General features: G+C 35.1%; 1 protein-coding gene across 1 annotated transcript in view; it reads left to right on the forward strand.

Annotated features, from left to right (window-relative positions):
- Window positions 1-24,480, forward strand: part of LOC106708252 (Krueppel-like factor 5) — a 34,944-nt gene that overhangs the window by 4,708 nt on the left and 5,756 nt on the right. Inside the window, exons 4-5 of the mRNA XM_045682486.1 lie at window positions 8,446-8,502; window positions 16,576-16,660. Of these exons, the coding sequence (XP_045538442.1) occupies window positions 8,446-8,502; window positions 16,576-16,660 (142 nt within the window). The remainder of the gene's footprint in view (window positions 1-8,445; window positions 8,503-16,575; window positions 16,661-24,480) is intronic.

Here is a 24,480-nt window from a genome sequence, read left to right on the forward strand (position 1 = left end):
AGATTAAAAAAAATAATAAAATTAAAAAATCTACGTTCCAGTTAAAATTCCGTCCAAATCGGTCCAGTCGTTTCGAATATTTGGAACAATTTAAAAAATTGGATTTTCGCTATAATCAATGCAAAGACATCATGTTTGCGAAATATGTTTTTTTTTCGATATTACATACAGAAGCTCCAATTTTATTAATATACAAAGTTTTCAAACTAATATATGGATTCTACAAACGGCTTGTCTGACTTAGACTAGTAAACTGTTATTCTATTTTTATTCTTTCTCGGAGCATCACAGTAGTATGACGACAAATTACGACCTCTTCCGTATAAAACAACTAAAAACAGCCGGATGTTCAACTGTTAATCGTTGTATGGACCTTAATATATTGGGCACGTATACGCGCGGTGATCGCAAGGTCGTGATGCATCTAACACAGCTCGTTACTGCCAAATGTAGTTACAAAAGCGCTTTTATAAGATGGATTTACATATAGTCTAATAAGTAATTGACGTTTGGGATAGTGAACCATTTTTGTGTATTCCAGTTATTTAAATGTGTTCTTATTATGTCTTTTGTTGTGTTTTCTATTATGAGTTGACGCAATTTCTGTAATCTGTACCCTCTTCTTTCTGTAACTTATTGTTACATAAGCAGCCTCTTAGTTTAGATAGCATATATCTATGCTGAGGGACGCCCTTAATGATCAATGTGAAAATCCTGTTATAGACTTTGAATTAATATAAGTATACTAGCTGTCGCCAGCGACTCCGTCCGCGCGCAATTAAAAAAAACTTAATAGGGGTACGAAAAATAGATAGTAGCCGATTCTCAGACCTACTGAATATGAATATAAAATTTCATAACAATCGATCAAGCCGTTTCGGAGGAGTACGGTAACTAACATTGAGACATGAAAATTTTATATATAAGACTAGCTGTCGCCCGCGACTCCGTCCGCGCGCAGTTAAAAAAAAAAATGAAAAATAGATGTTGGCCGATTCTCAGACCTACTGAATATGCTCACAAAATGTCATGAGAATCGGTCGAGCCGTTTCGGAGGAGTACGGGAACGAAAACTGTGACACGAGAATTTTATATATTAGATTACACATTAGAATACAGAAGTGGTCAGATACTATACTAGGATGTTCACAATCATACGCGATACTTAAGGCAAGATTTAGTATATACATTTGTAACATGAATACATAATAAATGAGTAACTTCTATGTAAGAAATCGTGTTCACTATTATTGTAATTCAGGTTAAAGGTCTTTATTTAGCCGCGCTGGGTGTGTCATCGGCCTTAGGCAAGGCGGGTCGGTTGTCGGTTGCCGCATCTCTGCGATTTTCTCGCAACCTTCACCCAGTAACGTGCGATCGTGATTTGCCTGTTGCATTAAATGGAGATGAACACCATTAAATACGTTTGTATTCTTTATAGACGAATGAACTTAGTAAGTTATCAAAAATTGCAGTTATATGCCTATCTCCCGCCATTGTGTCAGACGCAAAGACTTGCATAGAGTAATCTTACTTCTTACTAATATTATAAATGCGAATGATTAGATGGATGTTTGTTTGAAGGTATCTTCGGAAAGGCTCAACGGGTCTTGATGAAATTTGGCACAGACGTAGAACATAGTCTGGAAGAACACATAGCCTACTTATTAAGATTTTCTTTCATTCCGCACGGACGGAGCCGCGGGCGACAGCTAGTATGAAAAAATACATGTTTAAATGAAAAGTATAAATAGTTCAAACTGTAAACGCTTAGTATTACTTAGAAATATAACGATAAAGTCTAGTTATTGTTTTAAACCATAAACGAAAGTTGTGGTATATTTATCTTAGGTTATATAAATTATAGATTTGTAAATTATATAAACTTGAAAGTATCCAGTCGTGCAAGCGAATCGAAGGCGAGTAGCTAGCAATATAAATTGCAACCTATTTGTTACTCTTAATTAAATAAAATTATACAATTTGCTAACTAAACGAATATTAAATACAGTAGTCGAAATTAGACATCGCAATTTGCATACAAACTACCGCAAACAAGATCTATTGCTCTATTTTATGTGAATAGATTTATCAAGATACCTTTAAAAAGTCATGCAGCAAATAAAATGTACACTTTAAATTATATAAAATGTATACTCTCTGTATTCCTGTATGCATTCAATCCGTTTTTTATAAATGTACTACGTTACAAGCGAAGAGATTCAAATATACCAGTTATAGAGCGGTTTTTACGAGCAACTTTAATTGGTTTAGCCATATAATTGTCACATATTTGTCACAAGTGTCAAACTACACAACTGAAACTACCAGTAGTAGATTTTTTTGAGCTTACTGTTTGGTTCATAATCGTAATTCACTCAGTGTAATAAAACTCACAATTAACGATTATGGTCATCCAACATCAAGCAGGTTGTTTTAATAAATATTGTATTCACAGGTGGGCACAGTTAATCAAAAAGTTAACTTCGTTAATTCGTTAATTAAAAAATTAACTTCGTTAATCGTTAAAGCGTTAAATTCTCGAAAATTTAACGCAAGTTAAAGTTAATCGTTAACAGTTAACCATACCAAAATTATACATACTAATTTCACACTTATTGTGGCGAAACTTGTTTAAAATAGTAATTTGACTATACATTCTATAACACATTAGAGACAAGTATGAATGCATTATAGTATATTTCATTACGAGTGCGGAAAGCCTGTCATTGCAAAGAGTTCCGACAAATGTCTACCCGAGCCGAGGCGCAGCCGAATGTGAGGGTTGACAGTAGGAACAAGTTATAATGACAGTTCCGCGCGTGTACTGAACAACTATTTTTAATACAGTTGCCAAAAAATTAAGCCATTTAATAGAATAATAAAAATACAATAAACTCAACTAACTAAAATGTTTGAAAAATGGCGCCAACCGTAAAAGAATACAAGCAGAGATTTTTTTGTTTTCTTCACCCATTCTGGGTAGGCAAAGGGAACTATGCCCAAACGGTCAAGTCTTCAGTAGATTATTTTTATTGATATGAAATGAAAATGAATTTTAATGAGATGAAATAAAATGAAACCTAACCTAATTCATTGAATCAAATCATTAAATCTGATATTGTAAATTAGGAGCTTCTTTTTAGAAATATTTGCATGAATCATAAAAACTTCAATGATTTTTTTTTTCTAAAAACTTCGTGGTTGTTTTTTTCTTTATAATAGACATTATTTTGACAGTTGGAAAAGAGCAGGCACGAGTTTGGAAAAGTTAAAGAAAAAGCACGAGTAAAAAAGTGTTTTAATACAGTTGCTCAAAAAATAGCGTATTTCAGGGACGAAGAGTGTTCGGAACGTGGGCTATTACATACTCTTGCTTTTATATACTCGTAATGAAATATACTATTTCGAACCTTCTTTTGATTTTGTCCTGTTGGTCATGTCTTTCCCAGACGCTCTGATATGCATCAGACTTGCTCGCGAACTTCACATATATCAATTATCAACTCGTTCGTTCACCATTCGAGTCGCCCACAGTCGCCCAACATAGTTGAACTTACGAGCGTGGCGTGGCACGTAATTTAAACAAAATGACAGCACGTCTCCAAGTTTCTAATTTAACGATTAACGGACTTTTATTAACGGAAGTTGAGTTTAACGGAAGTAAACAAAAGCGTTAACACTTTTTGAAGTTAACTTAAAAGTTAATCCGTAAAGCAAAATGTTAACTTCGTTAATTAACGGATTAACGAGTTAATGCCCAGCTCTGATTGTATTATTCATTTATAAAACTGCTAACTGTCCGATTACATTAACGTTGATAAAATGTGTTAAATATTTATTGTTCAATGACATGCCATTTTTTACATAAATTAAATAAATTGATGTAAAGCGTGCCCAATATCTATTGTATTCAATGATACCAAGATAATGATGGTAAATGACTTTTTGCGTCTCAAAAAACTTACAGACTATAGCGATATTAAGCCAGATAACTTCAGTTGTAACTGCACAATCTCAACTGAACAGTCGGACTCATTTACAATGTACGTGTGTAGGAAAAACTGAGAACTTTATTGATTAACTGACAAATACAATGTTGTCTACACTAATGAAATATACTGTACTGAGACTTGAGTTAATACAGTCAAACCTGGATAAGCGAGAAATCTCTGTAGCGAGAGTAATTTTTCGGTAATTAAGTAACTTTCCGGTCCCGGTCGGAGTTCGGAGGTCGAAGTTCGTTCAAGCGAGAAACCCGGATTAGAGAGAAATGTCTATTAGCGTGAAAAATATCGCAGTCCCGTGTACTCTTGATTATTCTAATACGACTATATACGATACATATTGATAACTCTCACAATATCTTTGGAATACAGAGACAAACGTAATGTGTCAATAGAAAAGTCATGTTAGTTGAATTCGACAGACACACTGTGTAGTTAAAGCTGCGCAGTTGAAACTGTGCAGTTAAAACTGAAGGTGTTGCCGGTTATACGTACAAATATCGACAACTCAACTTCTTGCTTTTATCAGCTTGCTTACTTTTTACCCTGGTTTTCCACTGCCGAAACACTCGTCAAAATATCATATTTCCATCCCGCATGCTCATTGAAACATTACATCATTGTACTTATATGTTTTTTTTTAATAATGAATAAACTAGCGCTTGATCACATTCCCACTTGATGTTAAGTGGAGATGTCTTCGAAAGATGGTATATAAAGATAATTTCACGTCTTATATGTTTAGGTAATAATTTGATCAAATAGGTAACTAATTTAAACATTCTTTTTTTTAACTCTACCCGATTTGGTTTTAAACTACATTTTTAACAGTTTTTTTCTCAGTACCGATTGGTAATTAGTTTGATATAGTGATGATTTGCTAACGTGAATTTTTCGTTGCAAGCGCCGTACCTCGGAATGGTTTCATGTAAACATTACATTGGTTTTAGAGTTTAATTAAAGTCTATGTAAGTACGAGAGCTTGATTTGACATCATTTCATTAGTTAATTGCTCGATCATTAAAACTATGACGTTTTTGCAACTATTGGCGTGTCGGTTATCTTCAGAGGACGGCTGTGCCTAATGGAACATCGGTTAAACGCTATCTATTAGTGGTAAAGTTAATTTAACGCCGAATAATAGCTCTAATGGTGTAATAAAGTCTCTTGAGATATTGAAATGCTTTAACCGTTAGATACTTCACACCTTTCATTAATTTTATCGACTTCTGTTTACATTAGATAAATTGATGAAATCTCAAAACAACGTTTTCGATTCCTATGTAAGTTATACATTAAACTAAAGCTTCATTTTTATAACTTTACATGTCTGTTTATCCCAGTTTAGAAAAAATACATGGGAGCATAAAAATAAGAATCATAAATATGTACGACTTCACTCTAAACGTTTATTAGTTATCCATCTGTGAAAATAATAGGTTTTCTAATGTAAAAAGGCGTTCGCTCATGCACAACGATTCGTAGAGACGGCTTCGTTAAGAACTAAAATGGAAAACTTTTTGTCGGCATCAGGAATTTAACATTACATACACATTTATACAGTCATGTTGCCACAACGATTTGTTGAAAAATTTTAAAATTTACTGAGACACAAATAGTGGATTCTCACATTAAAATTCATTTAAAGAAAAAGCAAAGAATTCCAGTGTAGATTTGCTAAACGTAGCAATAAGTTGGGCTTGTAGAAAGGATGTTTGATAGGACGCAATTTGAGTCAGATATAAAAGGGGCCGACGATCTGTCAAGATTTCACGAATCTACTGGATGGAAAAACCAAATGAATTGGGGGAAAACTACTTGACATTTAACTTCAGAAGTATTTGTTACAAAAGTGACTGGCACATTTTCCAAGTTTTTGATAAGCATAATATTTTTCGTAAAAAGGAAAGGAAAGTGCTGTATCACTAAATACAACAAATCGTCTGATAAATAAAACGCGTTTATACTTGTCTGTCAGAATATCTCAAGGCGAGTGCGACAAGGACAAGTGACATCTCACGCGCGGGATAACAGGGCTATCGCTTTTGAATTTAGAAGCTAAAGAAATTATGTCCAGGACTAACCGTACTCAACCAATCTTTTTAGCTACTACAAACTATCAACAACAAAATTTAAAGGCGACGTCGTCCTGTTGTTTGTAGAGCGACTTTTAAAATTCTCGTGTCTGCGCTATACCTACTCTTTAGTTCTACTGCGACTACTGCTAATGTAACCTAATTTTACAGAGGCAATAGATATGCAGTATCCTTGATTACTTCGATCGAAGCGTGATTTTCCTGCATCTGTACAGTCATTTTGCTTTTTTTTTTAATAAAGATGACAAAATTGTTTTTAATACTTTGTACAGGAGGTAAGGTGGATATTGCGGTAATTAAATCTTTGTTCACCATACAGATAATTTGAAATTGCCTAGTCTAGGATAACATTAAAACTATTGTCAAATATAAATTAATTGCTTGTTCGTTTGAATACATTAACATTATTTAAGTAAATGTAAATTATAAATGATTAAATACGTTTATGAAATTGTGTAACCTTTTTGATCGGGACAAGGTTTATATGGTCTCTTCTTCAATCGTATCGTGAGAATTTAACATTTGCTCTGAATGCTTATCAGATACCGAAACTTTGGCTATCCATCTAATTTATTGGATATGTTTCCATTGCGTAAGTTTATCTTTTATCATGAATCTTTATGTTTAAATCTATTGTGTTGTTTATTTATACCTACGAATTTTTGGAAAATCATATCTAGTTGTACTACTCCTTCAACTCTAAATAGTTTTTGGTTTAATATCCATATGTTCTTTTTATATATTGATTGTAAAAACGTGTCTTTGTCTCTGATCATTGCGTTAGGTTAGGTTTGTATTTAAACCTTATTTTTCATTACTTAATATCCTTTAGTGCATTCTCAATGTAAAAGTTATCTTCTAAAGTTTAGGGTCTTCAAATTCTTGTAATAATTGCAGTAGTATTTGAAGTTACATTCTATTTAACGCACTATCTGGTAGAGTTGTTAGCTTGTTTAGGCAACACGCTATTTAAATTACGATTTCGTACATTCACCAACCCTAGCCGAAACGGTATCGTGGGAACTTAGCATTTTGCTTTCACTGGCCGTCGGACATTCGGCGAATGTTGCGTTACGCATTTGTCCCCTGGTCTGATGCGGCGATATGTCGTGACCACGGTAACGGACTTGAGGCAGTTGTAAATGGTTATCGAAATTCAAATTTTGGAGTTGCCACAAAAAATTTTTGTGCAACTAAAATAAAGATTAACATCCAATTTAAACATACATACGTTTAATTTATTTAAATTTTCGTTGAGATAATTTTTCTTCAATCATGTTAAATTTGTAGATTTTGCTGAAATTTCCTTACTTTTCCTCATTTGCAAAACTAATACTAATATTCTGCGTAAAATTATTTTATTCAATAATGAAATAGGCGGTACTTTTTCCACGATTGTTTAAAAATATCAACCTTTTATATGTCTCGCTCCCCTGACTCTAGGAATTTAGCATTTCTTTTAATTTTTTTTCTTGTGTATTGTTTTTTAACCTGTGACTGGCCATTAGAGTGACAGGTGTGAGACTTTATAAGTTCAAACCGGTCATGAGGACATTGTCAGATCGTGATTGGCGATAAGTTTGCGTATGTCAGATCGTGATTGGCGATAAGTTGGCGTAGCGCGGTGGGTGGGTAGCCCACGCCGATACAAGATCCGTTCAACATATCAGATGTTGATATGAAATGTTGCCAACGGGCATAACAAACGACATTGAATGGGATATAGTAGTCGCGCCGTAATAGAACCGATCCATATCTTGGTTTACGACTGCGGTAACTATTTTGTACTTACGATATGGTCATATATTTTATTGCTTTCAATATTATTCTAATACAATCTTTACTAACATTTTAAAAAATCTGTGTGTCATGTTTTAATGTATACATTTTGCTTTATAAATAAACTTATGCTGTTACTTATCTTACGGTCAATTTAACGGTGATCTAAGGCCTGGCATCTTTACCTCCCCTTTTTATTAAGTGGTCATTTAGCTATGAAACTATGTAATTATCGGCCTATAATTTACCCCGGCGATCTTGTTCTAGATAATTGACAAGATGACGTGATTACGGCAAACCTTAACAACATTTATATAAATTTAATTAAAACAAAATCATTCTACAAAAAATGAGATGGTTGAGGTTCAAATTTTCCACTTATGCGACTGAAAAATTTTCATCAATTAATAAATGTTTAAAGAGACGTTTGTGTAGTGTAAAAATTTCTACGTTATAATCCATTGTATAACAATATCAAAAATATTTCACTGCTTATCAACATAAACAAGGAATACCTGTAATATCATAAATAGTATATTTTGGTGATATATATATTTTTTCAGGATGAAAGAGAGGGCGCGGGGCGCCGCGATGGCGTCATGCTGCCCAATACTATGGAGGTAAGAAAATATTGTGATTTTATTAATATTATAAATACGAATGTTTAGATGGATGGATGGATGTTTGAAGGTATTTCTGGAACGGCTCAACGGATCTTGATGAAATTTGGCGCGGTTGTAGAACATAGTCTGGAAGAACAAATAGGCTAACTTATAGAGGTTTTTTTTTACGTTTTTTTTATCTCGCGCAGACGGAGTAGCGGTTGACAGCTTACAGGAGACAGATTCCAGATCCCAGTTATTTATTTAATCTCAGTGTTTTAGGTAATTGATGTTCTCTTTAATTTCTCATCAATAAAAGACTGCACTAGTAAAACATCAAATGTATTGAAACGACTGTGATGTTTAAATGTGCATGATATTAAATCCATATTGCAAGAAAACAGGAGCCATTAAGCATTTAACAATTTCCCTTATTCGATCAGATAGCAAGGAATCAATAGATCAATTAATGATAGGGATCTGTGCGCGGGAGTCGATTCCATATTCAAATCGCACGTCAAATTAGACCCTTCGGATTTCAACGGTTTCTCGATATTCGTTGAGGTTTGAAAACACCACAATAGTTTCGCAAGTAACTGCCAGTGCTTCGTTAGTCCGATTGGATGATATGCCGTTAAACGTACCTCTTACATCAACTAGAAGACCATATTAAGTTTTTACAACCATTGCTCAGTTTGCATGCGATGTAATCCGTTGCGGTGATATTAAATCACGTACTGTTAGTTTAAATGAATACTTATAGACGCCAGAATATTGTAAAATCAAATTAGCGTAGATTGCGTTGCTGTAACATGATATACGTTAGAAATTACTAAAATCGGTCAATTGATATAAAAAGTGACACTAAAAATTTTATTTAAAAAAAATTCTTTAAAGATTTTATTTAAAAAAATCGATATCAAAATAGCAATACGTACTTTATTATCAGAGTGAAAAAAAATATTTTTGGCGCACATTGTCGAATTGAAAAAAAAACTTTGTAACAATTCAAATAGAGTTAAGAAAAATATTTTACTTACGAACATTTATAGGGAGCGGCATAACATTTGCATGAAATTACTTACTCATTAACATGAAAAATTGGGCAAAATCCGGAATTAATAGCAAAAACTATCATTAAAGTGGAAGTATTAACGGAATACTTACCGAAAAAGCAACCATTTGAATACAACTCTAGATTTAAATAAGTTCAAATCCGGCTTAGAAAAAGTCGTAAGTACACCTATTACGTTCTGTATGGATCTTAAAAAAATTTCGAGGCAATGAGAGATTATTTAAATTATTTTACGCTGTAACAGATAATCTACGGAAGGGACTTTCAGAGCATAAAGGGATAATCAAATTATAATGACCGAAGCATTTAAATACAGTCGAACCTGGATCAGCGAGAGTCCAAAGGACCGAGATTATTTATCGCTTATCGAGGTTTCTCTAGTCAGTGACGTCAGAGCAAGATTTCGAATCTTAAAATGATAGATTAATGATTAAAATGAACTGGCAAGATAGAAAAAAATACGGCTACAGATCTAACTGTACTTACTTTTTTCTATAAAGAGTTGAAAGACGATCAAAGTCTGTATTTTTTGAGTATTGACGTATTAGATGATGATGCATTTCAATCTTTACAGTTTTACTGACGTTAACTGCTTTTTCATTCAATATGGACGTAAGATAGGTGAATGTCCATGCTTGTTTATTACGTTTGTATCATTAAAACTATTAGAAATCTATAATTCGTTATCAAATTTTTTACGTCCCCGAAAATTATCACGTATTATTCCTTATAGGAACTCGCGATTTTTTATTATGTATCTAAGCTTACGCCATCGCTCAATCTTGAAGTATAATTTAATTTCTTACACGGCAGATTCCACTCTATCAAAATGCAATCTGACGAAGTATTAGCAAAGAGGCCGCGCCCTCGGTTTACCTCTAGCCCGTCAGATGCGCATTTGACATTATGTGTTGCCACTATGCTGAATATTTTTAATATAAAAGGTGAGTGCAACTCAGCGATAACTATGAAAGTGGAAGTCAGAGTGAAAGGTCAGCTGCGATCGACTTGAGGCAATGAAGAAAATTGTCGACATAATTTATGTATCTGGTAATTTTTTTGTATAATATAAAATTTTACTTGTTAAATTCGGTTAATCCCTTGCTTTTACATTTACTGTACACTTAATTCATACGCCCCTTTCGGGACTTAGTAGAGGCCAGGGTGTCCAACTAAAACGTTTATCGAATCTCTTTAATTTTATAATTAGTATTAACCTTGCAAGCAATATAGACGAATCATATCTCAGTTATACTTTTCTGTTTCATTAAAATCGTGTTAGGGCTTTCGATAAACACAATATCAAGTAGTATCAATGCTATAGCGTGCTACTGCAATAATTTGCCTCCCTCGTTAATCACAATTAAATGTGCAACAAAGACGTCCATATCGCTTGAATATCTTTTATTATTTTGATCGTGCAATCATTGTTTTAATTAAATTATTATTAACACTGTTAAGTAAATCACGTTCCTACCACAGGTTTTCGTCCATTATTTTTTTGAATATGCCAGGAAAAAAGTAAAAGAAATATTAGCAGTTTAAATATGTGGTATCTCTTCAAATAATAAGATAAAGAATTGTATAGGTACTTATGGTAGAAAGATTCATAGACTTCCACAATGATTTCTACAGTACACAGTTATCGAGCTAAAAATTAAAGATGATGGGTGAATAAAATTATGTAAATTCTGTATACACTAGACAGAATGTACATTTTTTATTGTCTTTAAGCTTACGGCGCAGTTCTTTATTAATACTGTTATTAATTTATTTCTTTATGAAACAGCTATGAATAACTATTTATTATTTTCTTGATTGTCTGTATTTTACCGGTTCTGTGAAACTGTTTACTCGACCGTGTAAAGTATAATTAAAACTACACCCTATTTTTCATACGTTGCGTGAATACTAGTGACGGTTTACCTTTTTCTGTAACGATTATTTTCGCATTAAAACTGACACTTTCGTATTGGGTTTAATAAAGGTTTACGCGTCAATGATTGTGAGGTTTCACAGTCGAAAGACTAGTGCATAACATATTTTCTATCCTCACAATCTCTTCAGAAAAACTGAGATAACTATATGTTTGAATACACGTGTTTGGGGTAATGTAGTAAAGAAAAATGTTTAATATAAAAAAAAACATTTTTGTCCTATTTCCGATGTCATCACATAAAATTGGCAATTTTTACACAAAGTCAATCAAAATGAAACAAAACGCATAGTCTTTATTTGTAAAAAAAAATACAATCCAACCTTGGGCCTGCGTCTCTACGAGGCTAGATGTAGTCACGCAAAATATAGAATAAAAAATCAACAACCAAATAACAAGTTTGATGTTCTAAGACATTACTGGAATTGAGAAAAAAATTAAACATCTTTGTTGAATTGTTCGGAGGCAAGCCGTTTGGGGTCAGCTTCGTAGAAGCGATTAGTTGTCTGCCACTTGTACAGTCGCCTTCGTTCGCGGCATTCTAGTTACAGAAAAATTGTTCAGCTCGCCCTTTTTTACAAATAAACAACTAGGGTACTAGGGTCATCAATGTTTTGATCAAATAAAAAAGAAACATTAGGATTATATGCACTTTAACCCTTTTGTTTATGTTTGTTGTATGTATTTTATGTTTTCTAGGTGTACGATGTTTGCTATAAAAGTGGAATAACGACAGCAAACCGCACTGTACATCTGACGCTTTGTGCCGTAGATCAGTGGAGTTGTAATAAAACATTCTAAGTGAAATATCGCTGTTTTGAGTTAAGATCATAACTTGAAATGTTAACTTCAAGTTATCGTGATTCTACCATTTAAAACAGATAACACCTAAGTGGACTTACAACTTACAAAAAGGTCGTAAATAAGAGACAAACCCTTTGAATATTAATATAAAGATAATAATATCACCGTTTGTCTTGTTTATGTTTTTCGTTACCATTTTTTCATATCTTTAATTCGTACCGCAATATATGTTAATATGAGATCGTTGATATGATTTATTGCTGGGTGAAGATGATTTATAGCAGGCTGGGTAATAAGGGCGGCGTATGATAATATTACTCATTACTGCCCACGGAGGCACATTAGCTGAGATTACGGCCTTCCGTTTGTTACGATCTTGATCCTTATATCATAATGTTCATAGGTTACTGTTCTTTAAAATGAATTTACTTTTTGCTAAGCGAAAATTAAGATATGCAAAAAAATTAAAATGTGCATTATTAGATTTATAATTAACTAGCTGTCGCCCGCGACTACGTCCGCGCGGAATTAAAATAAAAACTTAATCAGTAGCCTATGTGTTTTTCCAGACTATATTCTACATTTGTGCCGAATTTCATCAAGATCCGTTTAACCGTTCCAGAAATTCCTTCAAACAAACATCCATTATCCGCTTATTAGATTATTGCTCTTTGACTTATGATGTAGACTAAATCTGCAACATCTGCCTTCCCTTTTGTGTGTCTTCTCATTTACCCTGTATGCTTTAAACATACTTTCTCTCACGATTTGGGCTAATTGGAAAACGGTACATGGCTAAGTTCTAACGTGATATTGTAATTAGTCAACTTGAAATAACATAGCTTGTTAGCAATGTTATATTAAATTAACAGAAGTCACTTAACTCGCAATATTAATTTATTTTATTATCCGGAAAGAACAATGGCAGCCGCCCATACATCAAAATAGTTGAGGCTAAATGATAGCGTCTAAGCATGAAAAATATCTTAAAACGATAAGAATTAGTTGCGGAGCAAATATCTGAAAGAATTTCGGCCCGAGGAAGCCGCAAAAAATAGATATTTTGATTTTAATTTTTCTTTTTTTTAAGGTTACGTCATAATGACAGCTAGAGAAAATTCGCAATGAAGGTTGTTATTTAAGTAAATATCTAGTACGTGATTTTATTTTGTATATTAAATCAGAACTGTATCACTAACTTATATAGAAACGGCTAAAACACTCACGTATATATATCCGGTGTCGTCACCGACTAGTTTCGAGCCCTTCGGGGGCTCTTCATCAGGGTGAGTGGGATTGGTATTATTTCGCGGACGCGGCCCGTCGCTCACCGGATATATATATGTAGGTCTGTGATTTCCGAACGAAAAGAATGATAGATTGAGATGCATGAACGATTGATTGATTAGAACGAGATGGATGTATGGGAGTGAAAAGGGAGCGAGAGTGCGTGTGAGTTGAGACGAGACGAAGACGTGAACGGCAAGTGATTAATGTTAATTTTATAAAAGTGTGATTAAATTAGTAATTGAAGAGAAATCTTTTATTTCTGCCCACCATCAAGACCACATATACGTGAGTGTTTTAGCCGTTTCTATATAAGTTAGTGATAATGTCTCACGAAAGTTTGAATAATTTAACAGAACTGTATCGTTATAAATCAGGCAGATGGTGGTTACGAGTAGTTATGTGGCTGATTTTGAAAAATATAAGAGCACTACTAGCTGTCACGCGGCATGTTGGTACTCTTTGCTACGAGCGCCACACGAACTCAACCGACACAAGGCGAAGTATTTGTGACGTGCGTGACATTTTAAATGTTGCCATAACCATAAAAGCGAATAGTTACAACATAGTGCGGTTTGCATTCATTTAAAAATGCCTGAAGCCCAAAGAAATATCTTTTTCAATAAGTATACACCTAATAAAAATAATAAGTATCTATTTGAAAGTAAGTATTGGAATATCATACATAATAATAATTTCTAATTCCTACACTTTGCTAAATATAATTCCGAAAATACGGCATTCTTTAATTGGTGGGAACACTAATGGGTGATAATCCGATTAGTCAATATACATTTCTTTAAATTATTATAATGTTTCTGTGGCTTCAACAAAAATAGAATTATTTACGTAAATTATTAAAAAAATATGTAAATTAATTGTATCTATATGACATTTCTAGACGCTAATTTTTTTTTCAACTATTTTTCTGCCATTGTTCTTTTTGTAGTAATGTCGTTGATTTAAAAGATTTATTCGATCTCAAAGATGTATGTTTAAGTATAATAGTTTAACGAATTATTGTGATTCCAAACTTTGAACCTTATATTTTACGAGTACTAATTGGTTTTTTCAAACCGAATATACCTAAAGACCACATTACCTTTAAAGCTAGTCTATTCCTACTAGAAATAATTCATCATATCGTCTTATCGTTCTACCCCAGCACAAACTCAAAGTGCTGATATTCATAATGGTGTTTCAAAATTATCTAAAACAATTAGATTACCGTCTAAAATACTGGTTTATCGCTAAACGCTATTTCTTTTCTCGTTTGTACTGGTATTGGCGAGGTGTGAGACGCGTGATAAATCATAGGCGACGTAAATGCAGTGCGATAGAGGCGGGCGGGGCGGTGCGGCGGTGCACGACCGGACCGCTTACGCAACGCCTTCTGCACGACTCATCTGCAATTAAAGTGCGAACGTAAGGTCCGAGTGACAGCGTGGCGGAATCAGAAGCGTTTTCCACTTGACTTTGAGTCTTGAGATACACCAAGTATCAATCTGTCTAACGGACTACCTATCGTACGGTCATGAATTTAATTCCGACGAAAAACACTTTTTCTATTTGTATAGATGGAAATTTTTGCTAGAAATTATCAAAGACATTTTGCTTTAACGAATAGTCAAGGCAATCTTATCGTTGGTTTGGAAATGAATAGAGTACGAACATACGTTCATCATACTAATATTATAAATGCGAATGTTTAGATGGATGGATGTTTGTTTGAAGGTATCTCCGGAACGGCTAAACGGATCTTAATGAAATTTGGCACAGATGTAGAACATATTCTGGAAATACACATAGGCTACTTATTACTTTGTTTTTTAATTCGACACACGAACCAATTTCTCTCTCTTTGTGACTTTAATAGACGAATTAGCTAATATAACAGTAGCACCCCACCCTTACTTAACCATATTGCATGCTCACGAGACAGCCGTGTTAGCTCTCACACGAACACTTGAGCGTTACTTGTTACCGTTCTCAAAATAAATAATAGATTTCGGAATAAAATGTGTTGCGAGACGCAATTACTTGCGTAATGTTATAGGAAAGTTTAAATAGCTATAGAAAGGGTTTAGGCTAAGTGGTATAGAGATAAACAGCATCGATATGATATAGAACTGTCTCGATAAGCGAAGGTTTGAATACTAAGGAAATGTTTAGATAAACATGACAAGAATTTCATTTAATCTTATTAGATAATATCTTAAATTCCAATATATAAAATATAAATGTTAATTATAATTTTATGTAGCATAACTAAACTTTATTTATCCATCTTCCATATAGAGATTTGCGTAGCATGTACTACTCTTCCATACATCTCTATCAGCTGTTATATCTAAATTTACTCCCTTCTTACGCATATCCTGCACGGCATCTGTCCATACTTTCTTTGGTATGCATATCCCTTTGTAGCATTATTTATAAGCAATTTAAATTAAATCTTCCTTTTCAATACTGTCTTATCCAAAGGTTTGTAATGTTAACTTCAAGCGCAATCGTCTGTCAGTTAGTCGTGTCATGTTTAGATTTTATCAGCTTTTAATTAACTTAAAAACTAGATCTGCCGTCTAATTAAAGCATTTCATGTTCAGAACTTTCTCGTTCAAACGTTAGTTTTCCGTTTCTATTTTCAAACAGAAACAACTATCTCAGTTCGATGTCTTTTATTCTCTCCGATCTGTCAACAAATAAACACTATTAATTGCGGTTAGAACAGAGCTTACTACACCTGTTGCGCGAATAAATATGACTAGACCCATTTGACCGGAGCAGTGAAAAGCTTGAAATAGTTGTATGTTAAACTTCTACCTTTAGTTTGATAAATGAAAGCAAGTAATAAATCCATACTCTCATTATTCTCAATTTCTTTACATTATCTTAACCATATTCCCACACTTTTAATGGGCATCAATCATCTGCCCAGTATGTACATCGTTTTTTTAAAAACAATTACAAAATATTCAATATGTTTCAGGCATGTGAACCACCAGTCCAGCTGGAGCCGGTGGACTTAAGCCTCAAGCGACCACACACGCCTCGACGTCCGCCTCGCACCCTTGGTAAGTTCGCTCTAAAAATATTGAAGCTGTTCGCTTTTAGCACTCCGGACTAAATTAAAATGTCAATATCATGATAACAAAAAACTAGAAGTCTCCCCCGGACACGCGGTGATGGAAAACATGAAACGAGTAAGCAATACGCTGCCTACGCCCGCAGCCGTCCACATCCTGCAATACGTCCGCATCGTTTCGCCGGCCTCGACTTTTCATGACCGCCTTTATGATTGCAAATTCTTGTAAAATCCGATCGTTTTATACGGCTCTATTATAGCTGGACGCGTTTTCTTGATCATTAGCTAGTACTTATTTCGGTTCCGTAGCAAAGTTTATAGAGAAGTGAGCGTTCGTGTGCGAAAGGGTTTGCGTAGCAATATGGAGATATAAACGAAAGAACATGGGAAATGTAAGGCAATGTCAGTCCTAATTTCTTTTTCCGCAAAGACGAATATTATGTCGTAAAAAGTTTTCAATTTATTACGGAAATATAGAGGAATAATTTGCTTTACTTTGGTTAAAACATTAATGAAATTGTTGGCTCTCCTTACCCATATAATTTGTAAATGTTTCCTTTGTGCTACATTTGTACTTTCTGTGTAATATAATTCCAGTTCAATGCTTTACTATTTCGGTCCATACAAATTATTCCAAATTATTTATGACTGTTATATATCACGGCCTTTATTATTAATTTATTCTTTAGTTCACTGGTCATAATGACTAACTGTGATTAATTTTCATTTAAGTCAATATTATTCATAATACATATTTAGATAAATCTTGTAGATTTCAAATTGATAACATTTCTGGGTTATAAGATTTCAAATCTAAACGTGTTTTGACTAAATTTATTAAATTCAACTATATTTTTAAAGGGAGCGACGGTGGTTCAGGGATTAAGCACTTGACTTGCAATCTACAGGTCCTGGGTTCGAATCCTGTCATGTACCAATGTGTTTTCGATTTACATACGTACATTTATCCGACGTCCTTACGATGAAGGAAAACATCGATATGCAACCTGCACATATCTGAGAAGAAATTCAAAGATATGTGTGAAGTCAACCAACCCGCACTGGGCCAGCGTGGTTGACTATGGCATATTCACCGCTAACTTGGGGTAGGCTCCGTGCCCCTCAATGGGGATGTATAGTAAGCTGATATCATATTTTTTAACTTTAATCGTGTTTTTGAGATATAAAAGTTTATAGTTTACTTAAATTTAATTAATTTTAAAAAAAATGCTTCTATTAGCGCAATACGTGGGCTACATGCTTTTTGTTTTTAATTACTGCTTACCGCATTGTATGTAATTCTCGAAGTTATTGAAAAATAACTCCCAATAATTTTTTAGCTAGTTCTGGTCTGCTGTTACAGGGGCAAAATGAATTGGGTTTTCCAAATAAATAGCTAGTCGTAGTCGAATCTTATCAAAAAGCTCGCAGAGAATATCATAACAGTATATTTAGGACGGCAATATAGATCCTTTCACATTTCTCTACGCAATTACTACAGGAGTATCGCGTGGGTTATCAGAGCGGGTTGTATAACAGTTCCTTATTCCGCCGTAACCGCTGCTATCCCTCGTTAATTAACGCACAGACGCATCGGTGAAAGGGATCATGTCCGCTCTCCTAAGGATTGTCGCAGTTTATATGTTTTATTCGGCCATTCGACAGTTGTCTATTCCTTCCAAGCTTTAGCAAAATGTCTGTAAAATCTTATTCCAAATCTGTTTTTGTAAGTACATATGTGCATTAATACATATTTTAATTGTTGTTGTTAATATGTAATTCATAAAATAATTACTGTTATAAAATTATAATGTTACTGGATTATTTTATTATGATCCAGAATACAATTCTTACAACAATAACTTGAATATTATTAGTTGCTATTATTTGTCGTCAACGCTGTAATGTTAATTCGAGGTAACAGCGTTCAATTAGGTCACTTAAAACATAAATGTCTTCTCAAAGTACATTTAATGTCTTCTCTACAATAAATAAACGATTTTGTACTATACACAATGATATAATGGACGCCATAAATTGTTAATGAAACTCACGACTCGGACTTTTCATAAATATACTGGTTGCGACAATCGCCTGCGACGTAGCGTAAAACCCTTGTTAAGGCCCCTGTACACAACACGTACTAGATTTAGTGTCGCATTCGCCTTTCGAATTACAACTAACAAAGCTTGTATAAACCGCTCCGATTTTGCTTTAACGTTTAATACAACTCTATTTTATGTTCAGTCGGGACTAAGATAAGGGTACTAGCTAAATTTACATTTATTGTCTCGGTAACATCGATCCTTTGAATGAATCCGATTAAGAGTTGTAAATTCTATTATAAAACGCGAGTAAGCATGCTATACAAAGTAAAGTGCGGGAAAAATTAAGAAAAACTTACAGAATGTATTGAAAGCTGGTGCTAGATATCTTATTATACAAAAAACAAACTTTAAAAGCCAAAATACAAAAAAAAAACAACATTATTGTACAAAAAAAACTAACTTGTTGACAGATTTGTTATTAAGAAATCCAACCTTTTTTGCATTTATGTAGGTAAGCCTCCTTTAACATGGGTGTCCTGATTTTGATATAAATAGTCCATTGCTTTTATATTAAGCATTTATGACAATCCTTATTTGACGTGACGAGGTTAATGTATTTTATCTTTTAACAATTTTAAATCTGTCTTCAGTATCCCAGACAGCGTTAACAGTGGTAGCGTAAGTTTGTTCAAACGTTGGGTTAGTCTGTAAGTACCTTAACTGTAGTATTCCTAGGGCTTGTTACGCTCGCCTGTCCTGGTTATCGCGATTACTGGGCCTATGGTACTTGCGTTAATTGCTATTAAATAGACACATCGATGTGTAATATTAATTAAATAAAAATTCTACGTGTAAAATTAACATTTGATAATTTTATTGTTATAAGTGAGATATAGTGCCGAAATTAGTACAGATAATCAATTGAAAGTGGATTTGATGGAGGAGGAGGTGCATATGAAGGTTAAATATTCTCTTTTTATGCGTCTCCTTCTTCGTCGATTGAGAGTAGGTAACGCATCTGCAATTGCGAATGTCTATGGGCAGCGGTCGCTTCGCCATTTCAGCGAATTTAAGTGATCGCTTGCTCGTTTGCAACCTTTTAAACTTTTAAACTTTTTCTTATACTCGTGTACGCAGAATAAAATAGTCTATAATACAATTAGTTTTTATTGTTTTGAGATGATCAACTTAACATAAAAATGGAATGCGTGCTCCTGTTTACAAAAATAATTATTTTTTTTAATTCAATTCTCTTAATACTTGTTTTTATTCTTAAGTGTTAATATGCAAATTGAAAATGATTATTGTTACGATTATGCTCACCCCATAATAGTGTTTAAAAATACATTAAACTTCTTCCGAATTTGGTCCAAGCGAAAGGCGTCTGCATATTATTATTTTTTAATTAGAATACTAAGATGCAAAGAAAAATACGTCGTATAGTAGATTTAATACAAATGTCAATTTAATAAAAAACCTATAGCCCGACTAACTATACTACTTTTGCCACTCAATTAATGAATAAGAAATGAATTATACATCACTTTTCCATATCATCCAAGTCGTAAACTCTTACAAGTGTAATGGAACTTATCTTTTTGCAACAAACATTACTTCAGCTTTGTATATCACATATTGTTTTCTCTAATCTGTCAAAAATAATGACAGGAATTACGATATGTTTTATACGGAGATTTTGGTGTCAGAAACCAATGGTAAATGCTTTACTGCTAGTAGGTTAAAATTCATACCCGCTACCTCTTATGAGTTACACAAGTAACGCCGGTAGCAACTGATATTTTAGGTACACACGACGTCGCTTAAGGTCAACATTACTGTATAAATGAAGATCAGACCCTGAACGTGATATTCATTTAAGTGGTTCAATAAAAATACGTGCATAATATACATATATGTTTTTTTTAAAGATGTCGATGTTTTTTTAGTATGGAGAATAGTCATTTGTTTTTCCTAGTATGGTATTAATATCTATTTATTCCAATTTAATTTCGATGAACGTAATTAAAATTTATATACCTGTTATGTATAAAATATGTATATTTTTAGCTTCACGATCATTCTAATATTTTTTTGATATTATCAAAAATAGAAGACATGTTTGAGTGATTTATTATGTTGAGTATTATATTGATTTTTCATATACAAGGTAACATAGCATACGTTGCGTTCAAGCTGAACGAACACACGCACAAATACATACATATATGTATTATGTATATTTAATTGCTCACGAAAGCTGCCGTGTACGGTACGGTACAGGAGCGTAGTGAACAAAAAATGATCGACGTTCTTTAAATGCAAAAACACCGAATTCGCAATATTATTTAAAATTAACTGTACGTTTCGTAAAAAAATTATTAACGACCGAATGGAATATTTTACCGAAAGAAGGATTAAATTTAATTGATGTAATAAAAAAAAACATAAAGTACTGTTTTGAGGGCGATCAGGGATCGATCGTTGATTTAGACCGTTAGAAGATATAACGACAGTAGACTTATTTTGATACACAGAATAACTATCAATTTAACATTTAACATACGGAAAAATTTTCATATTGTCATCATATTAGTGTTTTTTTATTATGTAAAAATGACGAAAATTGTTGCAAAAAGCAAATATGTATTACAACTTCTGACGAGGCCAGTATGATGTTTAAGTTGACCGACATATGTTTAAGAAACAATGTAGATGATTAGATGTAATGTGTATCAATTGGAAGGCTTATGGGGCGGTATTGCGACAAAGCCTCTTAAATTACAAAATAAAAAAAAATGTATTACAACCGTGGAATTCAACTTCTGTATTAATCTAAAAACATATTAAAATCAATATATTTGTTTGTCTTTTGTTATTTTGGAAGAAAGTTATAATGGCAATATGTTTTAGAAAGAAAGGAATGAACTTATTCTCTGCTTTCGGCTATGACTAGCTATATTTTCGCACTTGAGCCACAAAAAATATGCCAAATATTATAAAAGATTAACCTACATAGATTTAACTGTTCAATTATTACGCTCATATATACTTGATTGGAGCATCAATATCGAAGTATCAATACGTTATTAACACACATTATTAAGTAATTATAATACTAGGTGTATTGCTTGATGTTCCGAATGAACTACCTTCAACCCTCCCATCGGAAATACAAAAAAATACGCATTTGTATTTAAGTAAATTCAGTTATTAAATATTGATTAAAGGATGAAGTCAATTAAAACGTGACTGTAATGAATAATAATAAAGATTTTAAATCAAATATTGTTATTACGTTATAATAGAGTTTTCAATTTTTTAAATGCTCCAATAACGTTGAAAGCCAATCGAAACATTATTTGAACAATTGTATAAAATTAATTTGTCTTCAACTTTTTTAATTTATTGATAACCACTTTTTTATTATTTATAAGATGTTTGAACTAAAGTTATCCAAACTTAATTAGTCAAAAATGTAAAATATAGTAGTCTCCGTGTTCGCGATTCCATTACCCGTAATTTCGATTCCCTAGTAAGTAATAATTTGGAGTACTTCTATCTTGAATCCACAGTTTAATACAAATTGCTATCCCACATACGCAGATTCCTCGTAGATCTAACTGTATTTCCTTACTTTATAATTTACTTTACGTGAGTCGATGGTTTGGACTATAAATTATAAATTGGTATAAAGTTCTCACGCATCCAAACAAAACATAAATTTTGTACGCAAATCGCTAATACAATTGGTAGACAGAGAAACCGAAATGTTAACGTGTTTGCTAATTATTTTCAGTTCAATGCCTATAAGTTAGGTGTTAGCGGACCGCTTGTTACACGGCATTCGAGATGTCATTGCTATCAAGTCATAAGCGATTAGCGGTGTAATGTTCAAACTTTTTGATTCGTTCTATCGATGTAGGCTACAGATATACGATGCAAGCAGATAAGTTGCTACAATTTTAGAGGATTGAAATTAATTAATAGAAAGGGAAAAAGTATAAATGTTCAAATTTTATAGTACCAAGGAGCGTCGTTGGCTCAGCGTTAAGCACTTGACTTGTAATCTGCAGGTCTTGAGTTCGATGGTCTTCGATGGCCTCCGGTGTTCCACAGGGGTCCGTGTTAGGGCCCCTCCTGTGGAACATCGGATTCGATTGGGCCATCCGCGGAGAGGTGCTGTCCCGGATGGCGGTCATCTGCTATGCAGATGACACGCTGGTAGCCGTCCGGGACACTACCTGGAGCCGGCTTAAAAGGAGGGCTGAGGCCGGAGCCATGTTGTTGACCCGGAGGATCGAGGCGCTAGGCCTCCGAGTGGCCCTCAGCAAGACCGAGGCCCTTTATTTTAAAGGGCCTAGGTGGAGGATTCCTGCGGGGGCCACCCTCCGGGTCAACGAAGAGGAAGTCGGGGTCAGGGCCCGGATGAAATATCTGGGTCTTGTCCTCGACGGGGGCTGGCGCTTCGGCGATCATTTCCGAGCGCTGGCCCCCCGGCTCGTGGGAGCGGCCTCAGCCCTGTCGAGGCTCCTCCCTAACCTTAGAGGTCCGGGTGTACATACGAGACTGCTGTACACCACGGTCGTCAAAAGCATGGCCCTGTACGGTGCACCGATGTGGGCAAATGCCCTCAACGCACCAAACAGGGCCCTCCTCCGCAGGCCGCAACGCATAATTGCGGCGCGTGCGTGTCGGGCCTACCGCACGGTAGGCCACGCGGCGGCCTGCGTTTTGGCCGGCACCCCTCCGTGGGAAATAGAGGCGGGCGTGCTGGCCGAAGCCTACTGGGCGCGGGCAACACAAAGAGCTCGGGGCGAAGCCCCGGCTCCAGAGGAGCTCTCCCGCGCCCGGGAGGCGAGGAGAAAGACGACCGTGGAGCTCTGGGCGAGTGGCCTAGCGCACGCCCAATATGGCGTGCGCACCATAGAGGCCATACGCCCACAGCTCCCGGAGTGGTGTGGGAGGAGCCACGGCTCCCTTACCTTCCGACTGACACAGGTGCTGTCCGGACATGGCTGTTTCGGACGGTACCTGTGTCGGATCGGAAGGGAAGAGACGATGCGCTGCCACGGGTGCGGCGCCGATGAGGATACGGCGCAGCACACACTTGAAGTGTGCTGCGCCTGGACAGAAGAGCGCCGCACCCTGGTGGCGGCGATAGGCGGCGACCTCTCACTTCCCGGCGTTGTACGCGCCATGTTGGGAAGTGAGAGGTCTTGGAACGCGGTCTCCTCCTTCTGCGAAACAGTCATGTCGCAGAAGGAGGAGAAGGAGCGGGAGCGCGAAGGGGATCCTCTAGCGCCCCCGCTCCGGCAGAGAAGAGTGGGGAGAAGGAGGCGGCAATTTGCCGCTGCTGCCCTTCTCCCCACGCCTTAGATTTGAGGGCCCGTAGAGGCCAAACGCAGGCGGGGTCACGGAAGTAAGCTAACGCGTTTCCCGTGGCCCCGCCGTAACGCGTGAGAGGGCAGTCTGGTTTTAGTGGGTATTCCGGTCGCCTTCTGCGGCCGGCGAGTCCCACACTCCCCTACGCCATTGCACAGCCCGGCGTAGGGGGTGCGTAAATGCATTTCCAGACTTTAAAAAAAAAAAAAAAAAAAAAAAAAAAAAAAAAAAAAAAAAAAAAAGGTCTTGAGTTCGAATCCCGCCATATACCAATGTGTTCTTTCGATTTACATATTTATCCGACGTTCTTACAATGAAGGAAAACATCGCGATGCAACCTGCACATATCTGCGAAAAAATTCAAAGATATTAGTGAAGT

Source organism: Papilio machaon, chromosome 19 (assembly GCF_912999745.1).
Source record: "Papilio machaon chromosome 19, ilPapMach1.1, whole genome shotgun sequence".
Taxonomy (NCBI): Eukaryota; Metazoa; Arthropoda; class Insecta; order Lepidoptera; family Papilionidae; genus Papilio; species Papilio machaon.